The 14,021-nt window shown below is 52.1% G+C and overlaps 2 protein-coding genes across 3 annotated transcripts in view; one reads left to right on the top strand and one right to left on the bottom strand.

The window, feature by feature from the left end:
• LOC144483231 (uncharacterized) overlaps positions 1-14,021 on the bottom strand; it is a 192,866-nt gene that overhangs the window by 42,200 nt on the left and 136,645 nt on the right. The window lies entirely within an intron of this gene.
• The window catches only part of LOC144483240 (uncharacterized), a 118,761-nt gene that overhangs the window by 4,532 nt on the left and 100,208 nt on the right, over positions 1-14,021 (top strand). The window contains exon 3 of one of the 2 annotated variants that reach the window (XM_078202020.1): positions 3,142-3,942. The exons of the other annotated variant lie outside the window; for it this stretch is intronic. Coding sequence (XP_078058146.1) covers positions 3,142-3,175 — 34 coding nt within the window. The 3' untranslated portion in view covers positions 3,176-3,942. Of the gene's footprint in view, positions 1-3,141; positions 3,943-14,021 lie in introns of those variants that run through there. 2 annotated transcript variants of the gene reach the window in all.

The following is a 14,021-nucleotide window of genomic DNA, read 5'->3' as shown; positions in this document are numbered from 1 at the left end:
GTCTGTGAAACACTCCGACATCCATGAACTTTGTTTTAAAGAAATCCACATTTGAAAGCCCGGTCACTGCATGAAATATCAGACCATAACAGGGGGAGATAAGAAAGACAGACACTGACTTTGATCTTTTCATCAGCACATCTGAGAGTTAAGAATGTGTGACATGATTTTGGGATACCGGAGTGAGTGTACAGATGTGATTTGTTACATGTGAAAAATAACAAGCCTAAATTCATGGTGAGATGGAGTGAAGAGCGGGTCCCAAACACACACAGCTACTTGAGACACAGCAGGAGATGAAATGGTTCATGTGGCCAGGGGATTGAGACAACATTGTGACATCATCAAGGCACTGACACACACTCCAGAGAGAAACTGAGTTCACTGGCGGCACGGTAGCACAGTGGTTAGCACTGCTGCTTCACAGCTCCAGGGACCTGGGTCGATTCCCGGCTCGGGTCACTGTCTGTGTGGAGTTTGCACATTCTCCTCGTGTCTGCGTGGGTTTCCTCCGGGTGCTCCGGTTTCCTCCCACAGTCCAAAGATGTGCGGGTTAGGTTGATTGGCCATGATAAAATTGCCCCTTAGTGTCCTGGGATGCGTAGATTAGAGGGATTAGTGGGTAAAATATGTAGGGATATGGGGGTAGGGCCTGGGTGGGATTGTGGTCGGTGCGGACTCGATGGGCCGAATGGCCTCTTTCTGTACTGTAGGGTTTCTATGATTTCTAAAACAATCAGGATCCAATTAAACACACTGCACATCCTCACAAAGTGAGGAAAATTACAGTAAAATGAATAATATTATAGATTGGGACAATTAAGGGCTTGGGGGAAATAATACTGAGTAAGAACTGTCCACAACTTGGATAGGGGTAAAGAGAGAGCTGGAGAATCTTTTACATCCATGCTTGACCTGTTGCTTGAAGCATCTGTCCTTATGTACGAGTAACCTAGAACTCACAGCGCTCCTTCAGAAGAAAAAAAGATTGAGTAGATGTTACCCCAGGCGGGACCAGAACAGAACTGGAAAATAACGGAGTGAAGTTGAGTGAGGGATCAGAGAGAGAGCATCTTTAACAGCTCTCTTGAAAGCCCAGCATGTTAAAGAGCCTGCCAACCCCTCTCACCCACTTTCCCGAAAGTGCATCAATCTCAGCAGGAAATGTCCAGAAAAATCAAATATTTTTACTGATAAAAGTTTATTAATGAAACAGAACATGGTTAAAACAAACAGAAAATGACTTGAGGATCAAAGACAACCAGAGTAAAAGGATGTTCACAATGTTCTGGACACAAATGGTTTCTCTTCAGCTGCTCTGTCCCCTGTTCCTGTGACTCCCCGCTTTGGACACAGGGACACTGAACCCCGGGGGTCACGTCACCATCAGCCCCAGTCACCCTCTCCCGTGTCCTGATTGGTTGGAGGCCCATTTCCCACTCCAGTACCTTCCTGTCTCTGTATTATTGCGACGCCCAGGGCAGTTTTCCAACTGGGGCGCAGGCACCATTATTCTCAGCTAAATTTAGCCTTCAGCTCCGTCGCCTGGCTGTCATTGACACGAGCAACAGAGACAGAAAGGTGTCCCAGGCTCAAATGGGAAGTTGAAACTTGTGGGTCGAAAGCAACACTTCACCATTTGCCAGTCAAATCCATGTTATTTACACTGGGGGTTTTTATGATGAGATTAATTGAATTGTTCGGCGAGTCAGCAAGCTCGAGAAGCACTGATTGCAGATTGTTCAATACTTCTGTCTTGAATCACAAAAGCTTCTCACTTTATCCCCTTCCTGAACTGAATTCCATCATCCTGAGCAGCTGTGGGTGTCACCTCTCTGTGTAAACTCCTGCCCCTTTTTATAAGGCTCTCTCATTCCTTATTGTGGGTCAATTCTTTAATGGTTGAGGATCGCTCTGTGATGTAGTGAGTGTTTATCCGGTCAATCAATGTTTCTGATGTCAGTCGGAACGTCCATCGTTACTTTTCACCTGTTTCTTACTCTGTGTTATAAAAAAATAAAGTTTTTTAATTTTTAACAGAATGGTCAGCTTTAAGGTTTCTTGAGTCTGTGGCGACGTCATCCAAAGGTCAAAGCCTTTCTCTTTTCTCCTTCCCGTTTAACTAAGGGTTGTGTGGAATATTCCACTCAGGGGGAGGTGGTGGGAATGTCGCTGGCCGAGTAATGCAGAGACCCAGCAAAGGATCTGGGGACAGGCAGCTGGTGGGATTTGAATTCAGTGAATCAATCTGGAATTATATAAAGTTAGTGTCAGAAACGGTGACCATGAAACTATCGACTGTTGTAAAAACCCGTCCAGTTCACCCTCTTCATGCTCCCTATTAGGGAGGGAAATCTGCCATTCTTACCCGGTCTGGCCTACAAGTGAATCCAGACCCACACAGCGATGTGGGTGAATCTTAACTTCCCCTCTGAAATGGCCGAGCAAGTCACTCCGTTCAGGGGCAATTAGGAGATGAGCAACGTGTGCTGGGGCTTTGCCAGCAGTGTCCACATCCCAGGAAAGAATAAAGAATATTCCAGGGAAAGTGATGGGTGATTTGAAATGAATTGAAAGTAGGTCAGGAGGTGCTCGTATCATCCAGAGCTGCTTTTCAGTGGATCCTCCTGTTTAAAATAAAAACACATCAGTGTGCCCCTTTCCCAGACACACTGACCTTGGAATATCACAATGCTGTTTTTAAACATTCCTTTGTTAAAGAATCAGTCATTTAGAATTGTGAAACAGACAGAAATTAAATGTTCCGTTTTTCCTGGGATCCTCCTGTGCCTGGCACCGGTGTCCTGAACAAGGTTATTAACATTCTCTGGGTTAAAGGTTCCTCCTGGTTCTTGCTGTCTGGTGTGTCCTTTGTCACAGTCGGTACCAGGACATTTCTATTGAAAGGTTGTTAAGAAATTCCAGTGAATTCCAGCCCCTTGTGTAACGTTCCATTTGGTGTGTGTCAGATTCAGAGATGTCCACGTGTGTGTGAAAAGGGTTCTGGGTAAGGGTTTTAACCCTTCTTTCCCCGTTAGTAACAATGAGCCCTGTATTCAATTCTAAAGTATAAAGTCCTCATTAGATATCAATTCTACCTGTTATCTACATTTCACCAACCAGTCTATATTTTCATCACAGGACTGCAGTGGGAGCACCGTCAACATCTTACTGACTGGATCGATTTTATCGAGGGGGTGACGAAGGTGATCGATGAGGGTAGAGCAGTGGATGTTGTGTACATGGATTTTAGTAAGGCTTTCGACAAGGTCCCTCATGGTCGGCTCATCCAGAAGATTAAGATGCATGGGATTCACGGTCACTTGGCCACTTGGATTCAGAATTGACTTGCCCATAGAAGTCAGGGAGTAGTGGTGGAGGGTGTTTTTCTGACTGGAGGTCCATGACTAGTGGTGTTCTGCAGGGATCCGTACTGGGACCTGCGCTATTTGTGATATATATAAATAACTTGGATGAAAACGTGGATGGGTGGGTTAGTAAGCTTGCAGATGACACAAAACTAGATGGAGTTGTAGATAATGTCAAAGGTTGTCAAAGGATACAGTGGGATGTAGATCAGCTGTAGATATGAGCGGAGAAATGGCAGATGGATTTTAATCCGGGCAAGTGTGAGGTACTGCACTTTGGGAGATCAAATATTAAGGATAAGTATACAGTTCATGTACAGAGGTCTTGGGGTTCAAGTCCAGAGCTCCCTGAAATTAGCCACACAAATATTTATCGGTAAAGAAGGCATATGGCATGCTGGCCTTTATTGAGTACAAGAGTCAGCGTGTCATGTTGCAGCTTTATAAAACTTTGTTTGGGCCGCACTTAGAATATTGTGTTCAATTCTGGTCACCACATTACAGAAAGGATGCAGAGGTTTTGATGAAGATGCAGAAGAGGTTTCCCAGGATGCTGCCTGGATTGGAGGGTGTGAGCGACTGACAAACGAGGGTTGTTTTCTCGATAGCGGTGGAGGGTGAGGGGAGACCTGATAGCAGTCTATAAAATGAGAGACATAGAATCTTTTCCCCCAGAGTTGATATGTCTAATACCAGGGAGCATGCACTGAAGGTGAGACGGGGAAAGTTCAAAGGAGATGTGAGAGGTAAGGTTTTTTACACAGAGAGTGGTAGGTGTCTGGAATGCGCTGCTAGGAGTGGTGGTGGAGGCAGATACGATAGGGGTGTTTAAGGGGGTTTTAAATAAGCACATGAATATGTGAGGAATAGAGGAATATGGACCAAGGGCAGGCAGAAAGGAATAGTTTAATTTGACATCATGTTCGACACAAATGGTGGGCTGAAGGGTCTGTTCCTGTGCTGTACTGTTCTATGTTCTATTTGTGATCTCCATTTAGAAAAAGGAAATAGAGGCACTGGAGAAGGGGCAAGAAAGATTCACAAGAATAATCCCAGAACTGTCATCACTTCTGAACTCACTGGTGTTTCACCAAGTTTGCTGACTGAGTGAATCCCTTCCCAGTCAGAGCAGGTGACCAGCCTCTGCCTGGTGTGAACTCACTGGTGGGACATTAGTTCCCGAGAGCTTTTGAAGCCGCGCCCACATTTAAAGGGTCTCTCCTGGGTGTGATGATGTTGTGTCTGGGCAGGCTGGATAACTGAGTAAATCCTTTCGCACACACCGAGCAGGTGAATGGTTTCTCCCCGGTGTGAACTCACTGGTGTTTCAGCAGTGTTGGTGATATTCTAAACCTCCTTGAACAGTGAGAGCAGCTGAACGGCCTCTCCCCGGTGTGAATGTGCTCGGGGATCATCAGTTCCTGAGAGCTTCTGAAGCCGGCCTCTCGGGCAGAGCATTAAAGGGGCTCTCCTTGGAGTGAGTGTCTTTGTGTTTCAGCAGGCTGGATGAAGCAGTGAATCCCTTCCCACACACACAGCAGGGGAATGGTCTCTCCCCAGTGTGAACTCGCTGGTGTACCCGCAGGCTGGATGACCATTTAAACCTCTTTGTGCAGTGAGAGCAGCTGAATGGTCTCTCCTCAGTGTGAATGCGCTGGTGGGACACCAGATCCTGAGAGCTTCTGAATCCGCTCCCACAGTCAGAGCATTTAAACGGTCTCTCATTGCTGTGAGTGAGATTGTGTCTGCACAGGTGGAATGACTGAGTGAATCCCTTCCCACACACCGAGCAGGTGAATGGATTCTCCCCAGTGTGAACTCGCTGGTGTACCCGCAGGGTGGATGACCATTTAAACCTCTTTGAGCAGTGAGAGCAGCTGAACGGTCTCTCCTCAGTGTGAGTGCGCTGGTGGGACACCAGATCCTGAGCGCTTCTGAATCCGCTCCCACAGTCAGTGCATTTAAACGGTCTCTCATTGGTGTGAGTGAGATTGTGTCTGCGCAGGTGGGATGAATGAGTGAATCCCTTCCCACACACAGAGCAGGTGAACGGCCTCTCCCCAGTGTGACTGCGTTTATGAATTTCCAGTACAGATGGGTATCTGAATCCCTTTCCACAGTCCCCACATTTCCACGGTTTCTCCATGGTGCGGGTGTCCTTGTGACTCTCCAGGTTAAACAATCAGTTAAATCTCACACAGAACACGGGTACAGTCTCTCCCGCTGTGAATGCTGCGATGTATTTTCAGGCAGTGTAACTGGTTAAAGCTCTTTCCACACTCAGTGCACTGGAACACACTCACTCGGGTGTGTGTATCTCAGTGCATTCCTAGTCACAGTGATGTTTACAATCTTTTGAAGCCAAGAGGCCAAACAAACATTTCTCCTGCTAGATTCAAAGGCCAATGATATTCAGTTCCCAAGAAGTCGAGTCACTCTGTCAGATCTCGATGTGATGTTGGAGATTTCTGTCTGATTTCTCCTTGTCTAATATCCTGTAAGTCAATTTAGAAAAAACATCGTAATTCAGAATACGATCGAAATTCAAATCGACATTTCTAGTTTCTATGGAGCATTCATTAAAGACACAGTCATGGAGCATTAAACTTGCCGAGCAGGGCCTCCCGTATCAGCACACAGGCAGCTGCTTTGTGAGACTGCCAGCAGTACAGACAAGTCAGAGATAAGGGTGTCCTCAGAAGTGGGATTCATTGTGAAAGCTCAGGGACGGTTGATAAGATGCAGCAATTCTGTGATTCTAATGAACATTCTTTCCTCTCTCATTCCCCAAAAGCTGTGAATCTCCATCCCACACACTCTCCCTCCATTCTCACTCTGCTGTATCTAATATTCACCCTCCCAATTCTCCTGAAGGTGCTGATTGAGGCTGATTGACAGATCCATGCTCACTGCTTCCTGTCCAGCACAGAAATCAGAACAAATAGGAGCTGCAGTCAGCATTCGGCCCATCGAGTCTGCTCAACCATTCATTCAGATTATTGGTTGATCAACCTCTGCATTATTTTCCCCACACTGTCCCCCATATCCATCGATATCTTCAATATCCAGAAACCTATCAATCCCTCTCTTGAAAATTCTTGATGACTGAGGCTCTATAGTCCTCTGGGGTAGAGAATCCAAAACATCACCACGTCCTTGAGTGAAGAAATCCTTCCTCATCTGAGCTTTCTCTCCATTTTCCAGCCTGTTCCCAATAATTATTGACTCCCTTGTCATTCAAAAACTGTCTAACTCATCCTTGAATATATTCAATCCCTCCACTGGCCCCTATGGAAGAGAAATCTAGATACTAACAATTCTCTGAGGGAAGAGATTGTTGGAAATATATAATATAGCTGCAGTCCAAAATTACACAGCCAGATATAATAAGTGTATTTTATTACAGAGCTATAAATAATATATCGAATCTGTACCATATAACAACAGGGGAGCGGATAGCCTCGTGGTATTATCGCTAGACTATTAATCCAGAAACTCAGCTGATGTTCTGGGGACCCAGGTTTGAACCCTGCCACAGCAGATGGTGGAATTTGAATTTAAATACAAAATCTAGAATTAAGAATCTACTGATGACCATGAAACCATTGTCGATTGACCAAAAAACCCATCTGGTTCATTAATGTGCTTTAGGGAAGGAAATCTGCCATCCTTACCCAGTCTGGCCTACATGTGACTCCAGAGCCACAGCAATGTGGTTGACTCTCAAACAGCTTCTGAAATGGCCGAGCGAGTGTAAGGGAAATTGTACTGGATATTGTATGAGTTTAGTATGGAATCCAGATTCATAGGTCTTAGTGAAATGATAAAGTAGATTTAGGTCTTAGTGAAGTGATAAAGCAGATTTCGGTGAGTAGTGAGATGGGTATGTAACCAATGTAACCTAAAGTAACTTCGTGTGACCTAATGTGATCAAGTATAGATGACATGCTCAAGGCAGAGGAAACAGGGAAGTAAATGGCAGTCACTGATTAGCAAAAGCAGACAATAGTCACTTAAGAAAACAATGAATACTGCTCAGTGGTCTAACTTAATGTTGGACCATAAAAGTCAGCAAAGAGGATGTCTTTTCTAACACATTCGGCCTAAGTCAGCAAAGAGGATGTTTTTTTCTAACACATTCGGCCTAAGTCAGCAAAAACTACGATTATTGTGCAAGCAGACAGTTGAGGTAAGGGCAGAGATATAACCACCATGGTTTAAGAAACAAAGAAATGTAACAGAGAGCGACAAATCGCGAATAAAACGGATAAAGGGTCAACTAAAAACAATGGTGGCCAAAGAAACAAGGTCAGGCTGTAAAGTAAGATAAGAAACAAGGACAGGATGTAAAAGTGAGATAAGAATCCTGAGATATGAAGTTGAAATGTATTTAAAGACTGAAAGCCTGAGGGCTCTTTGGATTGCTCCGGAGATCCCGACTTTATTCTGCTTGTGCTGCGAAATAAAGTCTATTGCTTGAAAGATCACTGCTCAGACTCTCTGTTTTAATCGATGTGAATAAATTGTCGTCCTGGGGAACCACGACACGAGCCATTCAGTTCAAGGGCAATTAGGGATGGGCAATAAATGCTGGCCCAGCCGGCAATGCCCGTGTCCCAAGGATGAATAAAAAAAACATCAGACACGTCTCTGTCCGATATTAGTTTACTGTCCCCTTTAATATATTTCAGAAATTAGATGGGCACATGAAGGAAATAAAGTTGCAGGGGAAAGGGAATATAGAAAGGGAATGGGACTGACTGGATTGTTCTGCAGAGAGTCGGCATGGATTCGAGTTACTGAATGGACTCCTTCTGCGCCGTAATGACTCAATGAGTGAAAATATATAACATTGCTTCAGTGCTACATTATAAAACGAGAATTAATAATAAACGTACTTTGTTACAGAACCATAAATATTATACCAAATCTACAATATAACAACACAAGGCATATCTCTGTCCTATATTAATTTATTGTCCTTTTAAATGCCAGCCATCACCTGGGGAAACCAGCCCTTTAATTGTGAACATTAGGAAAGGGACCTTTTAGCCAGACAAATCAATGAGTCAAGCTGAGGGAGCAAAGGATGTCAATGTCTTTAAGAGAAAGAGAAACCTGGGCCAACCTTTCCAGAGTCTGCAGCCTCCCTGGATTCACTCCGTTTCCCTTCAGTTGCTGCAAGTCCCCAATTTCCCCCAGAATGAGAAAAGAACTGGAAAGGGAGAGAAAAGAAAGTGTTTTACTCACAGATGTTGAAGACAGAAGGAAGTTTTAGTCTGTCTGAAGCTCAATCTTCATTCAGAGTGACCTCTTTTTAGGTCAAACCAAGTAAACAAACTCAAATTAAATCAGGACAAAGTAAAAGGGGCAGCTCCCCAAAAAGGAGGGGGAACAGCCCGAACAGAAATCAAAATGCAAAGGAAACTTAAAAACATCAAATTAAAATGTGGTTATTAGGGTCAATAATGCACCCCAACCCCTGCGGTGCCCAGCGGGCGCGGAAAGCGTCAACCTCGCCCGTGGACACCGCATGCTCCCTCTCCAGGGACACCTGGCCGCGAACGTAGCCGCGGTAGAGGGGAAGACAGTCAGGATGGACGGCCCCCTCGATCGCCCGCTGCCTGGACCGGTAAATGGCGCGTTTCGCCAGGCCCAGGAGCAGGTTCACGAGGAGGTCGCCATCCCGACCCTCCCCTCTCCGCACCGGGTGTCCGTAGATCAGGAGCGTGGGACTGAAGTGTAAACAAAACATCAATAAAAGGTTCTTCAGGAAAACATAAAGGGAGTGCAGCCTAAGACACACAACATAGACATGGTCCACGGACTCCACAAGGCCGCAGAAAGGGCAGTCTTCGGAGCCCGTGAACCAGTGAATCCTACGGTTGTGCGGAACTGCTGCATGCATCACCCTCCACCCCAGGTCCCCGACGTAATTGGGGGAGATCCCTCCGTAGAGGGACCTCCAGCGGGGACCTCCGCCGCCCGGCGGCAACAAGGCCCGCCAAGGTGTATCCGGGCGACAGGCGAGGAGGCGGTAGTGGAAGGTGTGCAGCAGCAGCCCGCACAGGAAACGCCTCCGCGCGGTAGAAAAAGGCACAGAGGGCATTTCCGCGAGGCGGCTCAGGCTGTGGGGCACCTCACCCAGGGGAGGGGGCTGAGGCTTTGGGCCAATGTGGAATTCCGCCCGAACAGGGGAACGCTCGGGCGGGATCCCACCGCACGCCTGCGCCGTCTCAAGTTTGCGTGCAGTTTCGGGGCCGAGCACGACCGTCCTAAGGTCTAGGATGGCTTTGGCCGCGCGCCGGACGGACGTCCCCGCGCGCTCAGCCAGCACGCGGGGACTCATCCAGCCCGCTCCTCCGCCATCGAGCACGTCCCCGATTCTGGTCACCCCGGCGTCCACAGCCCCCCTCTCCGCCAGCCACCTGAAGTTATACGGCTGGAGGAGCGGATTCCTGAGCAGCGGCTCTCGCACGAGAGCCGCTACTCCTGACGGGGGAGAGCTGCGTCGCGAGGCGACCTTGTTCCAGACAGTGAGGAGGTCCTGGTAAAAGACGGGCAACTCCTGCAGGGTGGTCGAAGCACGCCCCAGTTCGATATGCAGGAGCTGCACGTCATAATTGAGGCCGTGCCACTGGCGGAAGAAATACGTCGCCATGGCACACCACTGTGGAGGGGGCTCAACGTAAAGGTACCTCTGCAGGGCCTGGAGGCGGAAGGTCGCTATCTGAGTGCGGAGGCACACCAGACCTTGTCCGCCCTCCTCAAGCGGGAGATACAGGACCGCAGCAGGGACCCAGTGCAGTCGATTGCCCCAGAAGAACCGCACGAGGGTTCTCTGGATATCGGTGACAAAGCCAGGGGGAGGGGTCAAAGGGACCAGCCGGTACCACAGCATGGAGGCGACCAGCTGGTTTATGACGCGAGCTCGCGCCCCGTAGGACAGCACTCGGAGCAGTCCTGTCCAGCGACTCAGGCGGGCGGAGACTTTGGCCTCCAGCTCCCGCCAGTTCGCCGGCCAGGATTCCTCGGCTGGGCAGAGATGGGCCCCCAAGTAGAGGAGGTCGGTCCTGCTCCAGGTGAAAGGCCCGAGCTCCTCCGGGAGGGGGTCCGTCTCCCAAGGACCGACAAGGAGTCCGGAGCACTTGGCCCAGTTGATCCTGGCGGAGGACGCGGCGGAGTACACCGCCTGGCATTCTCGCATCCTCCGCAGGTCAGCCGGGTCCGTGAACATGAGGAGCACGTCGTCGGCGTAAGCTGACAGGACCACCCCTACGTCCGGTCCGCGCAGGACCAAACCTGACAACCTCCTCCGCAAGAGGCGCAGGAATGGCTCCACGCATACGGAATACAGTTGGCCGGACAAGGGGCAGCCCTGCCGTACTCCTCTCCCGAAGCGAAGGGGTGCCGTCAGGGACCCGTTAACCTTAATCAGACACTCTGCGGCAGAGTACAGTAATCGGATCCGGGCGACAAAATGCGTCCCGAACCCGAATGCCCGCAGAGTCCCGAGTAAATACTCGTGCTCCACCCTGTCGAACGCCTTCTCCTGATCTAATGACAAGAAGGCGCCCGACAGACCAGCCCTCTGGGTGTGATGGATTAGGTCCCGGACCAGGTGGAGATTGTCATGTATGCAACGGCCCGGGACCGTGTAGGACTGGTCAGGGTGGATCAAGTGGTCCAGCACGGATCCAAGGCGTGAAGCCATAGCCCTGGCAAAGATTTTATAATCCGTGCTGAGGAGGGAGACCGGGCGCCAGTTCTTGAGCAGGTGGAGATCCCCCTTCTTGGGCAGCAGGGCAATGACGGCCCTGCGCCACGAAAGGGGCATCTCCCCGGTAGCGACGCTCTCCCCCAGGACCCCCGCGTAGTCGCTCCCCAGGACGTCCCAGAACGCCCTGAAGAACTCTACTGTCAGCCCGTCCAGCCCAGGGGCCTTGCCCCGGCTGAGGCCATTTAGGGCGCCGGTCAGCTCGGCCATGGTGGTAGGGGCCTCGAGCCTGCCGACGCCCTCCGGGCTGACCTGCGGCAGGTCCTCCCACAGAAGTCTGCGGGCATCCTCGCTGGACGGATCCGGAGAGAAGAGCGAGGTGTAATACTCCCGGGCAATGGCCCGGATGCCCTCCGGATCCGAGACGGGGGAACCGTCGTCGGCCAGCAGCGTAAGGAGCTGCTGACGGTTAGCCCGCCCTCTTTCCAGCGAGTAGAAGAAGGGGGAGCCGCGGTCCAGGTCCACCTGGAACTGGAGCCGCGACCTCACGTACGCGCCGCGAGACCTGGCAAGCTGCAGGTCCCGCAGCGCGTCCTTCTTCTCCCTGTACTCCGAACGCAGGGCCGGGTCCGCGTCAGGCCGACTGAGACGTGCCTCCAGGTCGAGCACCTCCTTCTCCAACTCCTCGAGCCTGGATTTCCGCCTCTTTGTCGACCCCCTCGCGTACCCCTGACAGAAGGTACGGACGTGAGTCTTGCCCACATCCCACCAGAGCCTCAAGGAGGGGAAGCCTCCCCGCTTCCTTCTCCAGCCGGCCCAGAATCGACGGAACGAGTCCAGGAAGCGCTCGTCCTCCAGCAGCGTGTTGTTAAAGTGCCAGTACGCGGACCCCCGCCGGATGCGAGACGGCGCAAAGTCCGCCCACACCAGGCTGTGGTCCGTGCTCGACACCGGCCGCATGGAGACAGAGGACACGCCGGACACGTGCGCCTTCGAAATGTAAAGGCGGTCGAGCCTGGACGCTCCGACTCCAGGCCTCACGAAAGTGAAGGCGCTGGAGCCAGGATGGAGATGTCTCCAGACGTCCACCAAGTCGTGGGACCCGATCAGGTCCCGCAACTTCACCACCGCCGGAGTGCGCAGCCAGGGCCGGTGCGGTCCCGTGCCTCGAGGAGGCAGTTGAAATCTCCCCCGAGGATAATGCATTCGCCCCCCGCGATGGTGTCGATGTGAGCGGACACTTTCTCGTAGAAAGTCGTTTGCTGCGGTCCAGCGGTCGGGGCGTAGACATTCAGCAAGTGAATGACCACGCCCCCCTCACGGACCGTCAAGTGCAGCAACCGGCCTGGCACCGGCTCCTTGACCCCCAAGATCTCCGGCTTATAATGCGGGGCCAACAAGATAGCCACCCCGCAAGAAGCGAGCGTGAGGTGGCTCATGTAGACCCCCCCTCGCCACTCCAGGAGCCATTGGGCTTCGTCTCCCGGAACGGTGTGGGTTTCCTGCAGGAAACACACCGCATACTTCCCGTCACGGAGGACCGAGAAGTTCTGGAACCTGCGGTGTGGCCCACTGCTGCCGTTGATGTTGAGGCTGGCTATGGTCACCTTCATGTCAGCAGCTTTGTGCCACCGTCACCACTTAACTAGGTGTGTGGGGGGGCGTTGGCGCAATTCTCACCAGTCCACCCCCCACCTTTTCGAGCCTGTGGAGGAACCGCAGTACCCAGCGCCACTCTATTTTCTCCAGGCCCGCGGAGGCATGCGAGCATGCCTTCACGGACCGGACGAGCTGCGCCAGGTCCGGCCAGCGGCCGAGGGCTAGCCGGATTATGTCGGAGCGACCGGAATGGCTACGGATAAAGACCCTGAGGTCCTTGGAGGGGATGAGGGACGACTCGGTGGGGGGCACGAGGGAGTCCCCCGCCTCGCTCTGGGCAGACTCTAAAAGTGTCCCCGTGCCCTCCACCGAGCCGCTGACCTCCTCAGGGCGGTCGCCCCTCGACTCCGAGTCCCCCGCCGCAGGACGTACGGCGGGCGGCACGGAGCCACCAACTAGCCCTAGCCCCTCCCCGATCCCACCCCCAGGATCGGTGGAGGAGGGGTTCCCCCCGGGCTCACCTTTCCCGGATTGCGGGCCCCCGTGCGACGGCGGCCCAGCCGCCCCCCCCCGCCCCAGACGCTTGGACACCCCCCAGGTCCGGTGTATCCTTCGGACTGAGGTTGGGGATGTCCAGCGTCCAAGGTCGGGACGGAGAGGACGAGTGGATCGTCTCTTCGCCGCCGCCGCACGAGGACATGAACATTGGAGTGTCGCCCCAGTCCCCCGACAGACTGAAGAAGAACTCCGGGTTGTAACCGGCCGGGTGGAACGGAACCGTGGGGGCCCCGCTGCCACCCGGCCCCGGAGACTCCTCGCCGGGGGACTGAGGCAACACATGCTTGGATTTACAGGGTGCCTTGCCCCCTTTTTTCAGGGGACAAGGCACAAAGACAGGTGGGGGCACGGCAGGAGATGACTCACAAGGGGGGAGGGGCACGCAGACCTCGAACTCTACGGTGCCCGAGGGGCCCCGCCTCTTTTTGTTAACCTGCCCTCGGGCAGGCGAGGCCCCTCGCCCTCCACCCCTCTTCGCCTTGCCGCGCCCCCCCTGCTCTCCCGTCACTTCCCCCCGAGGTGGCGGCGTCGCCAGTTTTGCCGGCTCGGGGTCGCTTACCCCCCCATGCTCGGGCCCATGATCCCGGGCGCCGGACCCAGCACTAGGCCCCGGAGAGCCCACGGGCCCGGCAGATGGTGGTGGTGGGGGGGGGGCGCAGGTGGAGACTGAGGCGGTCCCCGAGCCGGCTGCCGGGGTGGTTGGGGTGTTTTCCCTGGGGGCCGGGGTTCCGGTACCCCCCTTCTTTTTCACGGGTCCCTTCTGGGCCTTTTGGCCGCGC

This window comes from Mustelus asterias, unplaced genomic scaffold (assembly GCF_964213995.1).
Source record: "Mustelus asterias unplaced genomic scaffold, sMusAst1.hap1.1 HAP1_SCAFFOLD_50, whole genome shotgun sequence".
NCBI lineage: Eukaryota > Metazoa > Chordata > Chondrichthyes > Carcharhiniformes > Triakidae > Mustelus > Mustelus asterias.
The sequence above is the reverse complement of the archived record's forward strand: the minus strand, read 5'-3'. Positions and strand labels throughout refer to the sequence as shown.